The 24,487-nt window shown below is 40.9% G+C and overlaps 1 protein-coding gene and 1 pseudogene across 1 annotated transcript; both read left to right on the forward strand.

Moving 5' to 3' along the window:
- Nucleotides 1–4,603: 4,603 nt before the first annotated feature.
- LOC117075428 (40S ribosomal protein S18-like) lies at nucleotides 4,604–5,146 on the forward strand. Its single transcript, XM_033197774.1, has one exon. It carries the CDS (start codon nucleotides 4,646–4,648, stop codon nucleotides 5,102–5,104), a length of 459 nt encoding a protein of 152 aa, XP_033053665.1. The 5' UTR covers nucleotides 4,604–4,645; the 3' UTR covers nucleotides 5,105–5,146.
- Nucleotides 5,147–6,901: 1,755 nt separating this feature from the next.
- On the forward strand, nucleotides 6,902–23,829 carry LOC117074157 (annotated as a pseudogene).
- Nucleotides 23,830–24,487: the final 658 nt, after the last annotated feature.

Below are 24,487 nucleotides of genomic sequence, written 5' to 3' on the forward strand. Positions count from 1 at the left end.
AAAAATATTCTTGGCATTGATTTCTATTTTTATTGCACTGTGGTCTGAGAGTGTGCTTTGTATGATTTCAATTTTTTTGAATTTATTGAGGCTTGCTTTCTGACCAGGCATGTGGTCAATCTTAAGACATATTCAATGTGCAGATGAGAAGACTATATATTCTGTGTTTTTTGGGTGGAGTATTCTGTATATGTCTATTAGATCCAATTGGGCAAGTGTTGAGTTTAAATCCAAAGTTTCTTATTTATTTATTTATTTTATTTATTTATATATTTATTTTTGAGCTGGGGTGTCACTCTTTTGCCCAGGCGGTAGTGTAGTGGCCTGATCACAGTTCACTGAAGGTTTGGCCTCCCAGGCTCAATTGAGCCTCCTGCCTCAGCCTCTTGAACAGCTGGGATTACAGGTGCATGCCACCATGCCCTGCTAATTTTTGTATTTTTTATAGAGACAGGATTTGTTATGTTGCCCAGGTTGGTCTCAAACTCCTGGGCTCAAATGATCCATCCACCTCAGCCTTCTGAAGGGCTGAGATTACAGGTGTGAACCACTGTGCCCAACCTCAGAGTTTCTTTTTTAGATTTTTGTTTTGATGTGATCCATCTAATGCTGACAGTGGGGTGTTGAAGTCTCCCACTATTGTTGTGTAGTTGTGTAAGTGTTTTTGTAGGTCTAAAAGAAGTTGCTTTATGAATCTGGGTGCTCCAATATTGGATGTGTATATATTTAGGGTAGTTAAACTTTTTGTTGGAGTATATCCTTTATCATTATGTAAGCGCTTTACTGTCTGTAATTTTTATTAAAGTCTGTTTCATCTGATGTAAAAATAATGACTCCTGTTTTTGTGTGTTTGTTTTCTATTTTCATGGTAGATCTTACTCCATCCTTTTACTTTGTGCTGGTGGGTATTGCCACATGTGACATGGATCTCTTGAAAACAACAGATGGTTGGGTCTTGTCTTTTAATCCAGATTGCCAGTCTGTATCTTTTAAGTGAGACATTTAGCCCATTCACATTCAAGATTAGTATTGATATGTGTGATTTTGATCCTATCATGGTGTTGTTAGCTGATTGTTATATAGACTTGATTGCATAGTTACCTTATAGTGCCTGTGGGCTATGGGCTTAGGTGTGCTTCTGTGATAGCAGGTGTCATTCTTTTGAATCCATATTTAGTATTCCCTTAAGGACCTCTTGTACGGCTGGTCTGGTTGAAATGTATTCCCTCAGCATGTGCTTGTTACAGAAAGATTTTACTTCTCTTTAACTTATGAAGTTTAGTTTGGCAGGACATGAAATTCTTGGTTGGAATTTCTTTACTTTAAGGACAGTAAAAATAGACCTTTAATCTTATCTGGCTTGTAAGATTTCTGCTGAGAAATCTGCTGCTAGCCTGATGGGATTTTTTCTGTAGGTGACCTACCCCATTCTCTCTAGTTGTTTTTAAAGTTTTTTGTTTTGTATTGACCTTGGTGAATCTAATGACTATGGGCCTTGGGAATGGTCATCTTGTGTCTGGCTGAGGTTCTCTGTATTTTCTTAGATTTGCATATTGACTTCTCTAGTGAGATCAGGGAAATTTTTATGAACTGTGTCCTAAAATATATTTTCCATATAGCTTATTCTCTCTCCTTCTATCTCAGAAATGATGCTAAGTCATTTGGTCTCTTTATATAATCCCATATTTATCAGATAATTTTTTCATTTTTCTTATTTATTTTTCTTTATTTTTGTCTGACTGTGCTGGTTCAAATAACTCATACTTTAGCTCTGAGATTCTTTTCTCAGCTTGGTCTATCATGCTGTCAATACTTCCAATTGTATTATGAAATTCTTGTAGCCAATATTTCAGCTCATGCTCAGTTTGGGTTAGTCTTAAAATGGGAATTTTATCTTTCAGCCTTGAATTGGTTTACTGGATTGCTTGGCTTCCTTGGATCGAGTTTCAATTTTCTCCTCAATCTCAATGAACTTCCTTGCCAGGTTCAGAATTCCTTGTCTGTCATTTCAGACAATTCAAACTGGTTAAGAACCATTGCTGGGGTGCCAGTGGGCTCATTTGGAGGTAAGGGAACACTCTGGCTTTTTAAATTGCCAGAGTTCTTATGCTGATTCTTGCTCATCTGGGAGGGCTGATACTCTTTTAATTGAGGTATAAATTGAGTTTCATCTGTTGACTTCATTTCTGGAAGTTTTCTGAGGACTAAGGCTCTGTACAGGGCCTTTCTTTGTTGTAGAATTCTTGCTCTTGGTTTCATAGGGGGTAAATTTAGTAAAGTGATTTTTGACTTTGTAATTTGGGCTGTGTTTTAGTAGATGGCAGTTGACAGCAATGAGCAGTAGATAAGCTCTTACTCAGTCACATGGTTCCTTTATGTATCTTTGCATTTGCAGTTGTGTACTGTGGATTAAGGATGAGAGAGGTAACTCCCTCACCAGGTCTGCTGATAGGCTTTGGGGGAGCCCCCTCTGATGCTACACCCTTACTAGACTGACCTTGTGGAAGGAGACACAGCTAGGTCTCACACCAGCCTATTCACCTGTGCAGTTAAGCTCTCTCAATATTTTTTGAGTATGGGCTCCTCCATCCCAGACCTGAGAAACAGCCCTGAGGGCCAACCGCAACAGATACACACCCAGGCTTGCCAAAAAGGCATGTGGCCATGTCCCAGGCCTGCGAAATTGCCCCATGGGCCACCTTCAGCAGATATTTCCCTAGGCCACCAAGCAGTTATGTGCCCATGTTCTGGGCCTGAGAAACAGCCCTGAGGGCCATCCCTGGCAGACATGTCTCCAGGCCAGATGAGGAATCACACATGGTGCCCCTGACTAGAGTAATAGTCACGTGGTTCCAACCCCAGTGAGCCAGACATCAAGTTGGCCAATCTGCTGTGTACATACATGCACCCCTAACCTGAGAAACAGACCAATGAGTCCACCCCTAGCAAAGCCACACCACCATTGCCACACTCATTTCAGCATGGGTCACTGAGACACTTGTAAATGTCACTAACACGGGTTACAGCTAAAGAAACCACACAGAGACCACACTACTACATCCACCTAGAACCAAAGCCAATGCACCTTACAGAATCAACACCTCAAGACCCACCTAAACAAATAAATATTTCTCTATAAAACCTATTTCATAAAATTGGAAGTGGTGACTGTTTCATCAGATGCATAGTTATCAACATAGGAATAGGTAAAATGTGAAAAAAGGAAACATGACACTTCCAAAGTAATGTAACAATTCTCCAATAACAGACCCCAATCATAAGGAAATATATAAAATGCCAGAAAAAGAATTTGAAATAGCAATCTTCAGGAAACTCAGTGAGATACAAGGGCCCAATAAAAAAAAGGAAACTGCAGGCCAATGCCCCGATGAACATAGATGCAAAAATCCTTGAGAAAGTACTAACAAACTGATTCCAACAATACATCAAAAAAGATAATGCACTATGATCAAGTGGGATTTATCCCATGGATGCAAAGATGGTTCAACATATGAAAATCAATAAACAGGATACATCATATCAACAAAATGAATGACCAACCCATATGATCCCTTTCAAAATACCAAAGACATTTGTCACAGAAATAGAAGAACAAAAAAAAGCATTTGATAAAATTCAACACCCTTTCATGATAAAAACTCTCAATAAATTGTGTATAGAGGGAAAGTAACTCAACACAATAAAGGCCATGTGACAAACCCACAGCTAACATCATAGTAAATGGGGAAAAGCTGAGAGCTTTTGCTCTAAGCAATGGAATAAGACAAAGGTGCCAACTGTCACTACTCTTATTCAACATAGTCCTGGGAGTCCTAGCCAGAGCAATTAGGCAAGAGAGAGAAATAAAGGGCATCTAGATTGGAGAGGAAGATATCAGTATGTCCTTGTTTTCAGAGAGCATGATTTTATATGTAGAAAAACCTACATACTTTATGAAAAAACTCTTATAACTAATAAATGAATTCAGTAACCTTGCAGAATACACAATAAATATACAAAATTCAGTAATGTTTCAATACATGAACAACAAACTACTTGAAAAAGAAATCAAGAAGGAAATCTCACATATAATATTTACAAAAGAAAAATACCTAGAAATAAATGTAACCAAGCAGTTACAAGACCTCTACAAGGAAAACTACAAAACAATTATTCCTTGCTCATGGATCAAAGTAATTAATCCTGTTAAAATGACCATGCTACCCAAAGCAATCTATAGATTCAATGCAATCCATATCAAAATACTAATGACATTCTTCACATATTTAGAAAATTTAAAAAAAAAATTGTATGGAATCACAAAAGACCTCAAATAGCTAAAGGAACACTGAGCAAAAAGAACAAAGCTTTAGGTGCCACACTACCAGACTTCAAAATGTACTACAAAGCTGTAGTAACAAGAACAACAAAAAAGAGCATGGTATCAGCATATAAACAGATACATAGGCTAATGTAACAGAATGGAGAATTCAGAAAGTAATCCATGTATCTCCAGCCAATTGATTTTTGAATTTTGAATTAAAGGCACTAAGAACACTCATTGGAGAAAGGATAGTCTCTTTAATATATGGTGCTGGGGCTCTCTTCCACTGGAGGCCTACACGCCGCCGCTTGTGCTGCCGCCATGTCTCTAGTGATCCCTGAAAAGTTCCAGCATATTTTGGGAGTACTAAACACCAACATCGACGGGCGGCGGAAAATAGCCTTTGCCATCACTGTCATTAAGGGTGTGGGCCGAAGATATGCTCATGTGGTGTTGAGGAAAGCAGACATTGACCTCACCAAGAGGGCGGGAGAACTCACTGAGGATGAGGTGGAACGTGTGATCACCATTATGCAGAATCCACACCAGTACAAGATCCCAGACTGGTTCTTGAACAGACAGAAGTATGTAAAGGATGGAAAATATAGCCAGGTCCTAGCCAATGGTCTGGACAACAAGCTCCGTGAAGACCTGGAGCCACTGAAGAAGATTCGGGCCCATAGAGGGCTGCACCACTTCTGGGGCCTTCGTGTCCGAGGCCAGCACACCAAGACCACTGGCTGCCGTGGCCGCACCGTGGGTGTGTCCAAGAAGAAATAAGTCTATAGGCCTTGTCTGTTAATAAATAGTTTATATACCAAATATATATATATATAAATATAAATAAATATAAATATATATATATATAGTGCTGGGAAAACTGGATATCTATGTGCAGAAGAATGAAACTAAACTCCCACTTCTCACCCTATTCAATAATGAACTCCAAATGGGACAAATAACTAAATCTAAGACCTCAAACTATAAGAGCACTAGAAAAAACAATAGTAGAAACACTTTAGGACACTGGTCTGGGAAAAGATTTTATGAATAAGACTTCAAACACATAGGCAACAAAAGCAAAAACAAATGGGGCTATATAAAACTAAAAAGCTCTGTGTAACAAAGAAAATAATCAACATAAAGAAAAAACAGCCTACAAAATGGGAGAAAATGTTTTCAAACTATTCATCCAATAGGGGATTAATATCCAGAATACACAAGAAACTCAAATATCTCAACAGCAAAAGAACAAACAATTCAATAAAAAGGGAGCAAATAATATGAACAGACATTTCTCAAAAGAAGACATACAAATGGCTAATAAATCTATATACAAAAATACTCAACATCACTAAGCATCAGAGAAATGCAATTCAAAACCACAGTGAGGGCTGGGTGCGGTGGCTCCTGCCCACGGCTCCCGCCCGCAATCCCAGCACTTTGGGAGGTCAAGGAGGGTGGATCCACTGAGGTCAGGAGTTCACGACCAGCCTGGCCAACATGGTGAAACCTCATCTCTACTAAAAATACAAAAAAATTAACTGGGCGTGGTGGTGCATGTCTGTAGTCCCAGCTACTTGGAAACTGAGACAGGAGAATCACTTGAACCCAAGAGGCGGAGGCTACAGTGAGCTTAGATCGTACCAAACTGCACTCCAGCCTGGGTGACAGAGCGAGACTCCATCTCAGGGAAAGAAAAACAAAAATACACTGAGGTATCAGCTTACCCCAGTTAGGATGGCTGTTACCAAAAAGACAAAAAATAACAAATGCTGGTGAAGATGCAGAAAAAAATAGAACTCACAGACTATTGGTGGGGATGTGAACTACTACAGCTTCCATAAAGAACAGTATGGAGGTTTCTCAAACAACTACAAATAGAACTACCACATGATCTAGCAATCTCACTACTGGGCATTTATCCAAAGGAAGGGAAATCAGAATATTGAAGAGACATTTGCACCCCCATATTTATTGTGGCACTATTCACAATAACCAATATACGAAATCAACCTAGATTTCCAACAAAAGATTAATGGATAAAGCAAATGTGGTATATATACACACAATGAATATTATTCAGTCATAAAAGAATAAAATTCCATCATTTGCCATGACATGGATGGAACTAGAAGACAATATATTAAGTGAAGTAATCCAGGATTAGAAAGTAAAACACTGCATATTCTTACTCATATAATGGAAGCTAAAAATGCTTATCTCATAGAAGTGAAAAGTACAGCAGAAGATACTAGAAGTTGGTAAAGGTAAGGGAAAGAGGAGAACAGGGAAAATTTCTTCAAAGATATGAAATTGTAGTTAGATAGGAGGAATAAATTCTAGAGTTCTATAGCCCTGTAGAATTACTATAGAGTTAACAATAATATACTATATAGTTTCAAATAACTAGAATGAAAAAAAGTGAATGTTCAAGATGTTCAAGAACTGAATGTTCAAGAAATAATAAATGTTCAAGATGAAGAATATGCTAATTACCTTTATCTGCTCACTATGCATTATGTGTATTGAAATGTCACTATGTACCCCATGAATGTGTACAATTATTGTAGGCCAATGAAAAGAAAAAGGTATAATTTGTGGGGAGTGGATGGAGGAGGAAGTGTCATGGTGCCAGACGTGGAGCTTCTTCTCATTGGCTCTTACTAGGGAACAGCTGGATGACAGGCCAAGTAGTCACTGTGGAGTGCAGGTCCATAAAGAGCTCTCCTAGTGCCAGCAGATGGCCAACCTTATCCAAGATGTGGGACAGCATCTCAATGTCTCTCAGCTTACAGTAAACACTGCAATTGTTTACATGTACTATTCTTTCACCAAATTCATTAGGAATCCTTGGAGTAAAATGTCTGCAGACTGATGAGGAGGTAATGTGAATGAATTAGTGGATTTCACCAGAAACTTTGGAAGAGTGCTGGGTATCAGTGTTGCACTAAAGGAAGATGAAAATTGAGCTCTCTTTAGAGGAAACAGAAATAATTCTGTGAGGAGTGTGGATGATATTGTCAACCTGTAATTTTTTGGCAGTGAAAGGGGAGGAACAGGCTCAAAAACTTGAACATGTTATTAAAGTAGCACATGCTTGTCTTCACTCCCTAGAGTGCTGGATACTAAATGTGGTACTTACTTTCAACAGATTCAAGAACTGGTTTTAATTGAAACCATAACCCTACAAACACCAGACTCTGAGATCAGCATTGAACATCTACAATCAGATGTGGTAAAATGTACCAAGTTAGTAAAAGCAAGCAAGGATTTGACACAGACATCTTATTTCATGGCTAAAAACAGTCTGCATCACATAACCTTCTCTCTTCAGTACAAACCAACAGTGATAACACATGTATACATTCATTTGACTTGCAAACGATCCAATTGAGAGATTCCTGTGTTCATTGATGGAAAGCGTTGCTGGTAATATATGGATTCTACAGTTACTCTAGAATTATTAGATGAGCTAAAATATGAGTTTCTAAAAATATTAGAGAAAACACCTGTTAAGTTGAAAAGGATCAGAAACTGGAAGGCCAATCAGTCATTTAATAAACCAAAAATAGATGATATTTATCAGAGACACCACTTCTTTATCTTTGGCCCAGAATTCCATTTTAATAGATAGTATCACAGATGTGCCTATAAACCCAAGTTTTCAGAAATGATCTACATTTGCATTCCCTAGGCCACTACTTCTTTTCTTTTTTTTTTTTAATTAAGTGTCAGAATACATGTGTAGAACATGCAGGTGTGTGCCATGGTGAAACGTGTGCCATGGTGGTTTGCTGCACCTATTGACCCCTCGTCTAAGTTCCGATCCCTCACCCTCCCCACCCCGTAACAGGCCCTGGTGTGCATTGTTTCCCTTACTGTGTCCACGTGTTTTCATTGATCAACTCCCACTTATGAGTGAGACCATGTGGTGTTTGGTTTTTGTTTCTGTGTTAGTTTGCTGAGGATGATGGCTTCCAGCTTCATCCATGTCTCTGTAAAGGACAGAAACTCATTCTTTTTCATAGCTGCATAGTATTCCATGGTGTTTACGTACCGTATTTTCTTTTTTTAAAAATTATTATTATACTTTAAGCTCTAGGGTACATGTGCACAACGTGCAGGTTTGTTACATATGTATACATGTGTCATGTTGATGTGCTGCACCCATTAACTTGTCATTTACATTAGATTTATCTCCTAATGCTATCCCTCCCCCATCTCCCTTCCCCACAATAGGCCCCAGTGTGTGATGTTCCCCTTCCTGTGTCCAAGTGATCTCATTGTTCAGTTCCCACCTATGAGTGAGAACATGTGGTGTTTGGTTTTCTGTTCTTGCGATAGTTTGCTGAGAATGATGGTTTCCAGCTGCATCCATGTCCCTACAAAGGACATGACCTCATCCTTTCTTATGGTTGCATAGTATTCCATTGTGTATATGTGCCACATTTTCTTAATCCAGTCTGTCACTGATGGACATTTGGATTGATTCCAAGTCTTTGCTGTTGTGAATAGTGCTGCAATCAACATATGTGTGCATGTGTCTTTATAGCAGCATGATTTATAATCCTTCGGGTACATACCCAGTAATGGGATGGTTGGGTCAAATAGTATTTCTAGTTCTAGATCCTTGATGAATCACCACACTGTTTTCCACAATTGTCGAACTAGTTTACTGTCCTACCAACAGTGTAAAAGTGTTCCTATTTCTCCACATCCTCTCCAGCACCTGTTGTTTCCTGATTTTTTAATGATTGCCATTCTAACTGGTGTGAGATGGTATCTCATTGTGGTTTTGATTTGCATTTCTCTGATGGCGAGTGATGATAAGCATTTTTTCATGTGTCTGTTGGCTGTATGAACGTCTTCTTTTGAGATGTCTCTGTTCATTTCCTTTGCCCACTTTTTGATGGGGTTGTTTGTTTTTTTCTTGTAAATTTGTTTGAGTTCTTTGTAGGTTCTGGATATTAGCCCTTTGTCAGATGAGTAGATTGCAAACATTTTCTCCCATTCTGTAGGTTGCCTGTTTACTCTAATGGTAGTTTCTTTTGCTGTGTGGACGCTCTTTAATTTAATTAGATCCTGTTTGTCAATTTTGGCTTTTGTTGCCATTGCTTTTGGTGCTTTAGACATGAAGTCCTTTCCCATGTCTGTGTCCTGAATGGCATTGCCTAGGTTTTCTTCTAGGGTTTTTATGGTTTTAGGTCTAACATTTAAGTCTCTAATCCATCTTGAATTAATTTTCATATAAGGAGTAAGGAAAGGATCCAGTTTCAGCTTTCTACTTATGGTTAGCCAATTTTCCCAGCACCGTTTATTAAATAGGGAATCCTTTCCTTGTTTCTTGTTTTTGTCAGGTTTCTCAAAGATCAGATGGCTACAGATGTGTGGTATTATTTCTGAGGGCTCTTTTCTGTTCCATTGGTGTATATCTCTGTTTTGGTACTAGTACCATGCTGTTTTGGTTACTGTAGCCTTGTAGTATAGTTTGAAGTCAGGTAGCGTGATGCCTCCAGCTTTGTTCTTTTAGCTTAGGATTGTCTTGGCAATGCGGGCTCTTTTTTGGTTCCATATGAACTTTAAAGCAGTTTTTTCCAATTCTGTGAAGAAAGTCATTGGTAGCTTACTGGGGATGGCATTGAATCTACAAATTACCTTGGGCAGTATGGCCATTTTCACAATATTGATTCTTCCTATCCATGAGCATGGTATGTTCTTCCATTTGTTTGTGTCCTCTTTTATTTCACTGAGCAGTGGTTTGTAGTTCTCCTTGAAGAGGTCCTTTACATCCTTTGTAAGTTAGATTCCTAGGTATTTTATTCTCTTTGAAGCTATTGTGAATGGAAGTTCACTCATGATTTGGCTGTTTGTCTGTTATTGGTGTGTAAGAATGCTTGTGATTTTTGCACATTGATTTTGTATCCTGAGACTTTGCTGAAGTTGCTTATCAGTTTAGGGAGATTTTGGGCTGAGACGATGGGATTTTCTAAATGTACAATCATGTCATCTGCAAACAGGGATAATTTGACTTCCTCTTTTCCTAAATGAATACACTTTATTTCTCCTGCCTGATTTCCCTAGCCAGCACTTCCAACACTATGTTGAATAGGAGTGGTGAGAGAGGGCATCCCTGTCTTGTGACAGTTTTCAAAGGGAATGCTTCCAGTTTTTGCTCATTCAGTATGATATTGGCTGTGGGTTTGTCATAAATAGCTCTTATTATTTAGAGATACGTTCAATCAATACCAAATTTATTGAGAGTTTTTAGCATGAAGGGCTGTTGAATTTTGTCAAAGACCTTTTCTGCATCTATTGAGATAATCATGTGGTTTTTGTCTTTGGTTCTGTTCATATGTTGGATTACGTTTGTTGATTTGCATATGTTGAACCAGCCTTACATCCCAGGGAGTATGCCCACTTGATCATGGTGGATAAGCTTTTTGATGTGCTGCTGGATTCGGTTTGCCAGTATTTTATTGAGGATTTTTGCATTGATATTCATCAGGGATATTGTTCTAAAATTCTCTTTTTTTGTTGTGTCTCTGCCAGGCTTTGGTATCAGGATGATGTTGGCCTCATAAAATGAGTTAGGGAGAATTCCCTCCTTTTCTATTGATTGGAATAGTTTCAGAAGGAATGGTACCAGCTCCGCCTTGTACCTCTCGTAGAATTCGGCTGTGAATCCATCTGGTCCTGGACTTTTTTTGGTTGGTAGGCTATTAATTATTGCCTCAATTTCAGAGCCTGTGATTGGTCTATTCAGGAATTCAACTTCTTCCTGGTTTAGTCTTGGGAGTGTGTATGTGTCCAGGAATTTATCCATTTCTTCTAGGTTTTCTAGTTTATTTGCATAGAGGTGTTTATAGTATTCTCTGACGGTAGTTTGTATTTTTGTGGGGTCAGTGGTGATATCCCCTTTATCATTTTTTATTGCGTCTATTTGATTCTTCTCTCTTTTCTTCTTTATTAGTCTTGCTAGCGATCTATCAATTCTATTGCTCTTTTCAAAAAATCAGCTCCCGAATTCATTGATTTTCTTGAAGGTTTTTTTCGTGTCTCTACCTCCTTCAGTTCTGCTCTGATCTTAGTTATTTCTTGCCTTCTGCTAGCTTTTGAATGTGTTTGCTCTTGCTTCTCTAGTTCTTTTAATTGTGATGTTAGGGTATCAATTTTAGATCTTTCCTGCTTTCTCTTGTGAGCATTTAGTGCTATAAATTTCCCTCTACACACTGCTTTAAATGTGTCCCAGAGATTCTGGTATGTTGTATCTTTGTTCTCATTGGTTTCAAAGAACATCTTTATTTCTGTCTTCATTTCGTTATGTACCCAGTAGTCATTCAGGAGCAGGTTGTTCAGTTTCCATGTAGTTGAGCATTTTAGCGTGAGTTTCTTAATCCTGAGTTCTAGTTTGATTGCACTGTGGTCTGAGAGACGGTTTCTTATAATTTCTGTTCTTTTACATTTGCTGAGGAGTGCTTTACTTCCAACTATGTGGTCAATTTTGGAATAAGTGCGATGTGGTGCTGAGAAGAATGTATATTCTGTTGATTTGGAGTGGAGAGTTCTGTAGATGTCTACTAGGTCCACTTGGTGCAGAATTGAGTTCAATTCCTGGATATCCTTGTTAACTTTCTGTCTCGTTGATCCGTCTAATGTTGACAGTGGGGTGTTAAAATCTCCCATTATTATTGTATGGGAGTCTAAGTCTCTTTGTAAGTCTCTAAGGACTTGCTTTATGAATCTGGGTGCTCCTGTATTGGGTGCATATATATTTAGGAGAGTTAGCTCTTCCTGATGAATTGATCCTTTTACCATTATGTAATGGCCCTCTTTGTCTCTTTTGATCTTTGATGGTTTAAAGTCTGTTTTATCAGAGACTAGGATTGCAACCCCTGCTTTTTTTTGTTTTCCATGTGCTTGGTAGATCTTCTTCCATCCCTTTATTTTGAGCCTATGTGTGTCTCTGCATGTGAGATGGGTCTTCTGAATACAGCAGACTGATGGGTCTTGACTCTTTATCCAATTTGCCAGTCTCTGTCTTTTAATTGGACCATTTAGTCCATTTACATTTAAAGTTAATATTGTTATGTGTGAACTTGATCCTGTCATTTTGATATTAGCTGGTTATTTTGCTCGTTAGTTGATGCAGTTTCTTCCTAGCATCAATGGACTTTACATTTTGGCATGTTTTTGCAATGGCTGGTACCAGTTGTTCCTTTCTCTGTTTGTGCTTCCTTCAGGATTTCTTGTAGGGCAGGTCTGGTGGTGACAAAATCTCTCAGCATTTGCTTGTCTGTAAAGGATTTTATTTCTCCTTCACTTATGAAACTTAGTTTGGCTGGATATGAAATTCTGGGTTGAAAATTCTTTTCTTTAAGAATGTTGAATATTGGCCCCTACTCTCTTCTGGCTTGTCAAGCTTCTGCCGAGAGGTCTGCTATTAGTCTGATGGGCTTCCCTTTGTAGGTAATCCGACCTTTCTCTCTGGCTGCCCTATACATTTTTTCCTTCATTTCAACTTTGGTGAATCTGACAATTACATGTCTTGGAGTTGCTCTTCTCGAGGAGTATCTTTGTGGTGTTCTCTGTATTTCCTGAATTTGAACGTTGGCCTGCCTTACTAGGTTGGGGAAGTTCTCCTGGATGATATCCTGAAGAGTGTTTTCCAACTTGGTTCCATTTTCCCCGTCACTTTCAGGCACACCAATCAGACGTAGATTTGGTCTTTTCACATAATCCCATATTTCTTGGAGGCTTTGTTCATTTCTTTTTACTCTTTTTTCTCTACACTTCTCTTCTTGCTTCATTTCATTCATTTGATCTTCAATCTCTAGATACTCTTTCTTCCAGTTGATTGAGTCGGTTACTGAAGCTTGTGCATTTGTCACGTAGTTCTCGTGCCATGATTTTCATCTCTATCAGTTCTTTTAAGGTCTTCTCTGCATTGATTATTCTAGTTATCTATTCATCCATTCTTTTTTCAAGGTTTTTAGTTTCTTTGCACTGGTTACGTAGTTCTTCCTTTAGCTCTGAGAAGTTTAATCAACTGAAGCCTTCTTCTCTCGACTTGTCAAAGTCATTCTCCGTCCAGCTTTGTTCCGTTGCTGGCGATGAGCTGCGTTCCTTTGGAGGGGGAGTTGCACTCTGACTTTTTGAATTTCCAGCTTTTCTGCATTGCTTTTTCCCCATCTTCGTGGTTTTATCTGCCTTTGGTCTTTGATGATGGTGATGTACTGATGGGGTTTTGGTGTGGTTGTCCTTTCTATTTGTTAGTTTTCCTTCTAACAGTCAGGACCCTCAGGACCCTCAGCTGCAGGTCTGTTGGAGTTTGCTTGAGGTCCACTCCAGACCCTCTTTGCCTGGGTATCAGCAGCGGAGGCTACAGAATGCTGAACAGCGAGTGTTGCTGTCTGATTCTTGCTCTGGAAGCTTCATCTCAGGGGTGTACCTAGCCGTGTGAGGTGTGAGGTGTCGGTCTGCACCTAGTGGGGGATGTCTCCCAGTGTGGCTACTCAGGGGTCAGGGACCCACTTGAGCAGGCAGTCTGTCCATTCTCAGATCTCAACCTCCATGCTGGGAGAACCACTGCTCTCTTCAAAGCTGTCAGACAGGGACATTTGCCTCTGCAGAGGTTTCTGCAGCTTTCTGTTTAGCTATGCCCTATCCCCAGAGGTGGAGTGTACAGAGGCAGGCAGGCCTCCTTGAGTTGTGATGGGCTGCACTCAATTCGAGCTTCCAGGTGGCTTTGTTTACCTACTTAAGCCTCAGCAATGATGGTGCCCCTCCCCCAGCCTCGCTGTCACCTTGCAGATAGATCTCAGACTGCTGTGCAAGCAATGAGGGAGGCTCCGTGGGCATGGGACCCTCTGGGCCAGGTGTGGGATATAATCTCCTGGTGTGCCATTTGCTAAGACCCTTGGTAATGGGCAGTATTAGGGTGGGAGTTACCCGATTTTCTAGGTGCTGTGTGTCTCAATTTCCTTTGGCTAGGAAAAGGAATTCCCTTCCCCCTTGTGCTTCCCAGGTGAGATGATGCCTCGCCCTGCTTCAGTTCTCGCTGGTTGGGCTGCACCCGTAGACCAACACCAACTGTCTGACGTGCCCCAGTGAGATGAACCCAGTACCTCAGCTGAAAATGCAGAAATCACCTGTCTTCTTTGTTGCTCACACTGGGAGCTGGAGGCTGGAGCTGTTCTTATTTGGCCATCTTGGGCATGCCCCCCTGAGCCGGTATCACACATTTTCTTTTTTAAAAATTTGTAAATTTATTTTATTTTACTTTAAGTTGTGGGATACATGTGCAGAATGTGCAGGTTTGTTACGTAGGCATACACGTGCCATGATAATTTGCTGCGTCTATTGATTCATCCTCTAAATTCCCTCATCTCACCCCCAATCCCTCAGTAGGCTCTGGGATGTGTTGTTCCCCTCCCTGTGTCCATGTGTTCTCATTGTTCAACTCCCACTTATGAGTGAGAACATGTGGTGTTTGGTTTTCTCTTCCTGTGTTATCTTGCTGAGGATGATGTCTTCCAGTTTCATCCATGTCATTCCAAAGGACATGATCTCATTCTTCTTTATGACTGCATAGTATTCCACAGTGTGTATGTACTACATTTTCTTTATCCAGTCTATCATTGATGGACATTTGGGTTGGTTCCATGACTTTTCTATTGTAAATAGTGCTGCAACAAACATATGTGTGCATGTATCTTTATGGGAGAATGATTTATGTTCCTTTGGTTATATACCCAGTAATGGGATTGTTGGGTTAAATGGTATTTCTGATTCTAGATCCTTGAGGAATCACCATACTGTCTTCCACAATGGTTGAACTAATTTACATTCCCTCCACAGTTTCACCAGTATCTATTGTTTCTTGACATTTTAATAATCACCATTCTGATTGGTGTGAGATTGTATCTCATTGTGGTTTTGATTTGTATTTCTCTAGTGATCAGTGATATTGAGCTTTTTTTCCTGTTTTTTGGCCACATAAATGTCTTCTTTTGAGAAGTATCTTTTCATATCCTTTGCCCACATTTTGATAGGATTGTTTGTTTGTTTTTTCTTGAAAATTTGTTTGAGTTCCTTGTAAATTCTGGACATTAGACCTTTGTCAGATGGGTAGATTGCAAAATTTTTCTCCCATTCTGCAGGTATGATACTTCCTTTGGCTGTGCAGAAGCTCTTTAGTTTAATTAGATCCCATTTGTTGATTTTTGCTTTTGTTGCAACTGCTTTTGGTGTTTTATTCATGAAGTCTTGCCCATGCCTATGTCCTGAATGGTGTTGCCTAGGTTTTCTTCTAGGGTTTTTATGGTTTTGGGTTTATATTTAAATCTTTAATCCATCTCGAGTTGATTTTTGTATAAGGTGTAAGGAAGGGGCCCAGTTTCTGCATATGGCTAGCCAGTTTTTCCAGCACCATTTACCCCATGTATTGAATAAGAGATTCTTTCCCCATTGTTTCTTTTTTTGTCAAAGATCAGATAGTTTTAGATGTGTGGTATTACTTCTGAGGTCTCTGTTTTGTTCCATTGGTCTATATGTCAGTTTTGGTACAAGTATCATGCTGTTTTGGTTATTGTAGCCTTGTAGTATAGTTTGAAGTCAGGTAGTGTGATACCTCCAGCTTTGTTCTTTTTGCTTAGGATTGTCTTGGCTGTATGGGGTCTTCTTTGATTCCATATGAAATTTAAAGTAGCTTTTTTTCTAATTCTGTGAAGAATATCAATGGTAGTTTGATGCATTCAATTCAATACCATTGAATCTATAAATTACTTTGGGCAATATGACATTTTAATGATATTGATTCTTCCTATCCATGAGGATGGAATGTTTTTCCTTTTCTTTGTGTCCTCTCATTTCCTTGAGCAGTGGTTTGTAGTTCTCTTTGAAGAGGTCCTTCACATCCCTTGTTAGCTGTATTTCTAGGTATTTACTTCTCTTTGTAGCAATTGTGAGTGGGAGTTCATTTGTGATTTGTCTCTCTGCTTGTCTACTGTTGGTGTCAAGGAATACTTGTGATTTTTGCACACTGATTTTATATCCTGAGAATTTGCTGAAGTTGCTTATCAGCTTAAGGAGTTTTGGGCTGACGTAATGGGGTTTTCTAAATATATAACCATGTCATCTGCAAACAGAGACAATTTGACTTCCTTTCTTTCTGTTCGAATACCCTTTATTTATTTCTCTTGCCTGATTGCTCTGGCCAGAACTTCCAATAATATGTTGAATAGGAGTGGTGAGAGAGGGCATCCTTGTCTGGTAATTGTTTTCCAAGGGAAAGCTTCCAGCTTTTGCCCGTTCAATATGCTACTGGCTGTGGGTTTGTCATAAATGTCTGTTACTATTTCGAGACATGTTCCATCAATACCTAGTTTATTGAGAGTTTTTAGCATAAAGCGATGTTGAATTTTATTGAAGGCCTTTTCTGCATCTATTGAGACAATCGTGTGGTTTTGTCTTTGGTTCTGTTTATGTGATTGGTTACGTTTATTTATTTGCATGTGATGACCCAGACTTGCATCACAGGGATGAAGCCTACTTGATTATGGTAGATAAGTTCTTTGATGTGCTGCTGGATTTGATCTGCAGGTATTTTATTGACAATTTTCACGTTGATGCTCATCAGGGATATTGGCCTAAAGTTTTCTTTTGTTGTTGTTGTGTTTCTGGCAGATTTTGATATCAGGATGATTCTGGCTTCATAAAATGAGTTAGGGAGGAGTACCTCCTTTTCAATTGTTTGGAATAGTTTCAGGAGGAATGGTATCATCACCTCTTTGTACCTCTGGTAGAATTCAGCTGTGACTCCATCTGGTCCTGGGATATTTTTTGGTTGGTAGGCTATTAATTGCTGCCTCAATTTCAGAACTTTTTGTTGATCTATTTAGGGATTTGACTTCTTCCTGGTTTAGTCTTGGGAGGCTGTATGTGTCCAGGAATTTATCCATTTTTCCTAGATTTTCTAGTTTATTTGCATATAGATGTTTATAGTATTCTCTGATGGTAGTTTGTATTTCTCTAGGGTCAGTGGTGATATCCCCTTATTACTTTTTATTCTGTCATTTAATTATTCTCTCTTTTCTTCTTTATTAGTCTAGCTAGTAGTCTATCTATTCTGTTGATGTTTACAAAAAAACTAGCTTCTGGATTCAGTGATTTTTTGGTGAGTTTTTTGTGTCTCTATCTCCTTCAATTCTGTTCTACACTTAGTTAGTTCTTGTCTTTTGCTAGCTTTTGGATTAGTTTGCTCTTGTTTCTCTAGCTCTTTTAATAGTGATGTTAGGGTGTCAATTTGAGATATTTCTGGCTTTCTGATGTGAGTATTTAGTGCTATAAGTTTTTCTCTACACACTGTTTTAGCTGTATCCCAGAGATTTCGGTACATTGTCTCTTTGTTCTCATTGGTTTTAAAGAACTTCTTGATCTCTGCCTTAATTCCATTATTTACCCAGAAGTCATTTAGGAGCAGGTTTTTCAATTTGCATGTAATCATGTGGTTTTGAGTGAGTTCCTTAATCCCGAGTTCTAATTTGATTGCACTGTGGTCTGAGAGACTCTTTATGATTTAGTTCTTTTGCACTTGCTGAGGAGTGTTTTACTTCCAATTATGTGGTCGATTTTAGAATAAGTGCTATGTGGCACTGATAGGAATGTGTATCCTGTTGATTTGGGATGGAGAGTTCTGTAGATGTCTATTAGGTCCACTTGATCCAGAGCTGAGTTCAAGTCCTGAATATTCTTGTTAATCTTCTGTCCTTTGATCTGTCTAACATTGACAGTGGGGTGCTAAAGTGTCTCACTACTATTGTGTGGGAGTCTACGTGTCTTTGTATGTCTCTAAGAACTTGTTTTATGAATCTGGATCCTCCTGTATCCAATGTCTGTATATTTAGGATAGTTAGCTCTTCTCATTGAATTGATCCCTTTGCCATTATGCAATGCCCTTGTCTTTTTTGAAATTTGTTGGTTTAAAGTCTGTTTTGTCAGGGACTAGGATTGAACCCCATGGTTTTGCTTGTTTGTTTGTTTGTTTTTTGCTTTTTATTTGCTAGGTAAATTTTCCTTCATCCCTTTATTTTGAGCCGATGTGTGTCTTTGCACGTGAGATGAATCTCCTGAATATAGCACACTGATGGGTCTTGATTTTTTATCCAATTTGCCAGTCTGTGTCTTTTAACTGGGTATGTACCCCATTTACATTTAAGGTATTGTTATGTGTGAGTTTGATCCTGTCATCGTGATGCTATCTGTTATTTTGCACACTAGTTGATACAGTTTCTTCATAGTGTCATTGGTCTCTACAATTTGGCGTATTTTTGCAGTGACTGGTACCAGATTTTCCTTTCTATATTTAGTGCTTCCTTCAAGAGCCCTTGCAAGACAGGTCTAGTGGTGACAAAATCCCTCAGCATCTGCTCATCTGAAAAGGATTTTATTTCTCCTCTGCTTATGAAGCTTAGTTTGGTGGGATATGAAATTCTGGGTTGAAAATTCTTTTCTTTAAGAATGTTGAATATTGACCCTTAATCTCTTCTGGGATGTAGAGTTTCTGCTGAGAGGTCCACTATTAGTCTGATGGGCTTCCCTTCGTGGGTGGTGACCTGGCCTTTCTCTCTGGCTGCCCTTAACACCTTTTCCTTCATTTTGCCCTTGGAGAATCTGATGATTATATGTCTTGGGGTTGTCCTTCTCATAGAGTATCTTAGTGGTGGTGTCCTCTGTATTTCACGAATCTGTGTGTTGGCCATCTTGCTAGGTTGGGGAAGTTGTCTCGGGTAATATCCTGAAGTGTGTTTTCCAGCTTGTTCCCATTCTCCCTGTCTTCTTCAGGTACTCCAATCAATTATAGATTTGGTCTTTCTACGTAGTTGCATATTTCTTGGAGGCTTTGTTTGTTTGCTTGTTTGTCATTCTTTTTTCTCTAACCTTGTCTGTATATTTTGTTTCAGACTCAAAGTGGTCTTCAAATTCTGATATACTTTCTTCTGCTTAGTCGATTTGGCTACTGATATTTGTGTATGCTTCACGAAGTTCTCATGCTGTGTTTTTCAGCTCTATCAGGTCATTTATGTCCCCCTCTAAGCTGGTTATTCTAGCTAGCAGCTCCTCTAACCTTTTATCAAGGTTCTTAGCTTCTTTGCATTGGATTAGAACATGCTCCTTTAGCTCACCAAAGCTTTTTTAAATTACCGTCTTCTGAAGCCTACCTTTGTCAATTCATCCATCTCATCCTCCATCCAGTTCTGTGCCCTTGCTGGAGAGGTATGGTGATTGTTTGGAGCAGAAGAGGTACTCTGGCCTCTGGGTTTTCAGCATTTTTTCATTGATTGTTTCTCATCTACATAAGTCTGTCTAGTTTTGATCTTTGAGGCTGCTGATCATTGGATGGGGTTTTTGTGGAGACTTTTTGTTTTGTTGATGCTGTTGTTGTTGCTTTCTGTTTATTTTTCTTTCAATGGTCAGGTCCCTTTTCTGTAGGGCTGCTGCAATTTGCTGGGGGTTCACTTCAGGCCCTATTCATCTGGTTCACTCCCACACCTGGAGTTGTCACTCAAGGAGGCTGGATAACAGCAAAAATGGTGCCTCTCCTTCTTCTGGGATCTCTGACCTCAAGGGGCACCAACCTGATGCCAGTAGGATTGCTTCTGTATAGGGTGTCTGATAATCCCTGTTGGAGGTTCTCACCCAGCTGGGTGGCAGGGTGAACAGGACCCATTTAATGAAGCACTTTGACTGTCCCTTGGTGGAGGGGGCATGCTTCACTGGGGGGGAAACCCACTCATCTGGGCTGCCTGGATTCCTCAGAACTACCAGCAGGAAAGGCTAAGTCTGCTAGTCTGCAGAGACTGTGGCCACCTCTCCCCTTAGGGACTCAGGCCCTGGGAGATTAGGGTTTTGTTCCTAAGCCTCTGGCTGGAGTTGGTGGAGTTCCTGCAGGGAGGCCCTGCCCAGTGAGGAAGGATGGATCAGGGTCAGGATAGGCCAGTACTTCTAAATTCAGGCAATATTTCTGTAAAAGACAGCCATATACTGATAATTTGTCAATGTTAGCAATAGGAATGTCAAATATCTCATACATTTGCCATCACACAAGGAACAGCCTCAACATCAAGAATCAGCAAGTACAGAACAGATATATTCACAGAAGTAGGAGACATTTTTGTCTAGTAGGCAGTACTACATTTTTTTTTTTTTTTTTTTTGAGCAAAACTGCAAATTTATTTTTGGTCACTTAAGGTGTGGGGGAGAGGTCTGTCGGCCTCCGGCAAAGTAGGCCGGCAGAGTCGCCCCATAGAGCTCTCGGACAGGGTTCCTGATGCAGTCCCGACATCCCCACAGGAGTGGGGCTGGGAAGTCGGCGCGTGGCGTCCCTCTGGAGCGGCTTTTCTAGGAGTGGGAGGGCAATAGGCGGGGCACGGGCGTGTCGGGGGGGGGGCGTTCCACAGGTGCGACCAGGTAAATCTTGGTCTCTTCGGATTGACGTCACCTGGCGCATGCCCAGTTGGTCTGCACCTTCCCTGGGCGCTGGCTGCGTTTTCGCGCGCACAGGAAAAGTTGGTGAAGAAGAACCCGGAAGTGCACCATCTTGCCTCCGTTGGTCCAAACAGTCCAACCTTTTATTGGTAATAGTGATAAGGGGTGCCGTGGTCTGTCTGGCTACTTCCTGCTGTTAAGGGGCGTCGTTAAGGTCGGGGCCCATGGTTGGCATTTGGACGTACGGATGAAGAATAAAATAAGGCACAGTATTAGTATAGGAATGAGGAATGGAAGCATTTGTTGGAATAGGGGCAAAACCCAGAAGGAAGGTCCCAGCAGGGTTGAGGAGTATGAGATAGTTAAGAAAATTTAGTAAGTTTGAGGCGAGTGGGGGAAAGCCAAACTGATTTCCACTGATTGCTTTCGGTAGGGGCCCTTTTTAGCTGGGAATGAGGAACGAGTGCGCAGAGTAGTTGTTGGCCAGGCAGCAATTAAGGAGTGGAGTTTTTGTGGAGTGGATGGCTTTCCGCTCACTCCTACTACAGAGATATTGGATGGAAGGCTAGGTCCAGAGAAGGACGGCAAAACAGAATAGGTAGCCTTGCTGTTGATTAAAAAATTGATTGTCTTACCCGCTACCAGGAGAGTTACCCGCGGCTCGGCGAGGGTGATGGGGGTTCCCAAGTCTCGGCACCTTCAGTTGTCGTCGTCCAGATGTAGGAGCTGGAAGGAGCTCCCAGGATCCTGGGAAAGGGGGTCACGTGGAGACGCAGCACCTGTTCTCAGGGTGGGGCAATCAGACTTCCAGTGTCCTCCCTGCTGGCAAGCAGGGCAGGGGGTTGCTGGTGGATGAGGGTTAGGACATTCACTGGCCCAATGTCCTGATGCCTTGCACTTATAGCAAGGCTGCGTTGGGGCTCGGGGACCTTGCGGACACCTGTTGGCATAGTGTCCTGCCTTGCCGCACTTATAGCAGGCTCCTTTCGTAGCCTTGGAGTCTGCGGAGTGTGTGCTCTCTGGTCTGGGGTTACGACTGGGCTGTAAAGTGGCTGCTAGGAGCTGTAACTTCTGTTTGAGGTGAGCCTGCCGTCTCCTCTCTGGAGTTATAGACCTTAAAGGCTAATTTAACCAGGTCTTGTATTGGTGTCTGAGGACCATCCTCTACCTTTTGAAGTTTTTTACGAATGTCAGGAGCTGATTGAGAAATGAAATAAGACGCCAAAATGGTGGCCCCTGTGGGGGAGGCCGGATCTAACCGGGTATATTGGGTTAGAACCTCAGTCAGCCTATTTAAGAATGCGGCTGGATTTTCTCCTGGATTTTGAACTAAATTCCTTTATGTATATGGTAGGATTAGCTGAGAAATCACCTAAACGCTTCTCAATTTTGGAAAGATCGGCCAGTGCAAAAGGGACATGTACTCCGACTACCCCCTCTGCCCTAGCTACCTCTCGCAAAGGTGCTAACACTGTAGGAGGGTGTGGGCACAGATAGGGGACTCAAGACAGCCAGTTGGGCGCCCCAAAGGAGGCACGGGACCGAGTGGATTACTAGTAGATAAGGAGGAGGAAGGAGGAGTCTGGATGGGGGGAGGAGGAGGAGTCTGGGCAGGAAGGGAGGGGGTGGAGAGAGCGGGGAAAGAAGGAGGAGTATAGGGACGAGAGCTTAAGGCCCAAAAGCCTTGTACGTAATTAATTTCAGACCACTTGCCTAGCCGCTGGCAGAACTTGCTGAGGTCCATCACGCCACAGTGGAAAGGAAAATTAACCGCTTCCTCCTAAGGTCTTGTTCAAGCTGTAAGGTTTTTAAATTGGCTAGGAGGCACCCTAAGGGGGTGCTCTTTGGAAATTTGGACTGGGGGATTTCCCGTTTGTTTCCTCTTTACTTACACAATGGACACAATGGAAATGGAAGTGGATCTCTGCCTGGCTTCAAAGCGTCCTTTGGAACCAGCAGAGACAGACTGGAGGCTCATGGAGCCAAAGTGGAGATTACCTTCAGGCGAACATCTCTGTCCTGAACAGGTCTCCCAAGCCACATGGTGGCTCCTGGTGGCTCAAAAGTGGGCCTCGGACCTGCGCAGGATTTCTGGCCGAGGGAGGTAAAGAGGAGACAAGGGCACTTACCCCAGAGAGGCCGGTGCTCTTTGGAAATTTGGACTGGGGGGTTTCCCGTTTGTTTCCTCTTTACTTACACAATGGACACAATGGAAATGGAAGTGGATCTCTGACTGGCTTCAAAGCGTCCTTTGGAACCAGCAGAGACAGACTGGAGGCTCATGGAGCCAAAGTGGAGATTACCTTCAGGCAGACGTCTCCGTCCTGAACGGGTCTCCCGAGCCACTTGGTGGCTCAAAAGTGGGCCTCGGACCTGCGCAGGATTTCTGGCCGAGGGAGGTCAAGAGGAGACAAGGGCACTTACCCCAGAGAGGCCGTGAGAGTGAGGGAAGCGGGTCTCAGGTCCTGGTCCGTCTGCCGCGTGGGAGCAGGAGGAGGTTCCTCAACCCTTAGAAGCCCGAGGAGGGGTCTCCTCCCGGGTCTTCGGTACCAACTGATTTGTTTTTCTAAAGACCACCAGAGTGGGCACAAAAGAACCAGCGAGTAGGCAAGTGAAGGAGCAAAACTGCAAATTTATTTTTGGTCACTTAAGGTGTGGGGGAGAGGTCTGTCGGCCTCTGGCAAAGGAGGCCGGCAGAGTCACCCCGTAGAGCTCTTGGACGGGGTTCCTGATGCAGTCCCGACATCCCGACAGGAGTGGGGCTGGGAAGTCCGCCGGCAGTACTACATTGATTTGCAACAGGGACTTCTATATTACTGCATTCAGGATTACATCACAGACCTGACAAAATTTCTAATCATTCTTCTATTAAGCAAGAATATACTCATAAAGCAGGCAGCAGTAAACACCATGGGCCAATTTCTGCTACACTTGGAATAATTCCTCAGAAAATATCTTCAGATAAATAAAGAAAAAAATGAAAGCTAGAAACTCTTGATCTTGATGTGCAGTACTGAAACTATGGATTTTAGTACCACATACTGATAAAAGCACCAATAAAGAAGAGCTGCCCTTGTTGAAAATTAGTTGACCTATAAGTTTGGAATTTATATCTGCATTGTTTATTCTGTTTCATTGGGCTATGTGTCTGTTTTTGTGCCAGAACCATACTGTTTTGATTACTATTGCTTTATAATATAATTTGAAATCAAGAAGTATGATTTCTCCAACCATGTTTTTCTTTCTCTTGATTATTTTGACTAATCTAGGTCACTTATGATTCCATAAAAGTTTTAGATTTTTTTCTCAAAAAAATGCATTTGGAATTTTGATAAAGATTGTGTTGAATCTGTAGACCTTTTTGGGTAGTATAGATATTTTGACAATTTTAATTCTCCTAATCCATAAACACTGGATATTTATGGATTTTTTCAGTGTGCAGGTGTTTCACTTCCTTGGTTAAATGTATTCCTAGCTATTTTATTCTTTTTAATGCTTTCATGAATAGGTTTGTTTCTTGATTTCTTTTTCAGATAGTGTGTTATTGATGCAAGAAATGCAAGTGATATTTTAACATTAATTTTGTATCCTGAAACTTTACTGAATTCATTTATAAGTTTTGTCTACCTAAAAGCAACAGAAAGAGTGGCTCTTCAAAGACATACATTTATTCAG

Source organism: Trachypithecus francoisi, unplaced genomic scaffold (assembly GCF_009764315.1).
Source record: "Trachypithecus francoisi isolate TF-2019V2 unplaced genomic scaffold, Tfra_2.0 Lachesis_group5, whole genome shotgun sequence".
Lineage (NCBI taxonomy): Eukaryota > Metazoa > Chordata > Mammalia > Primates > Cercopithecidae > Trachypithecus > Trachypithecus francoisi.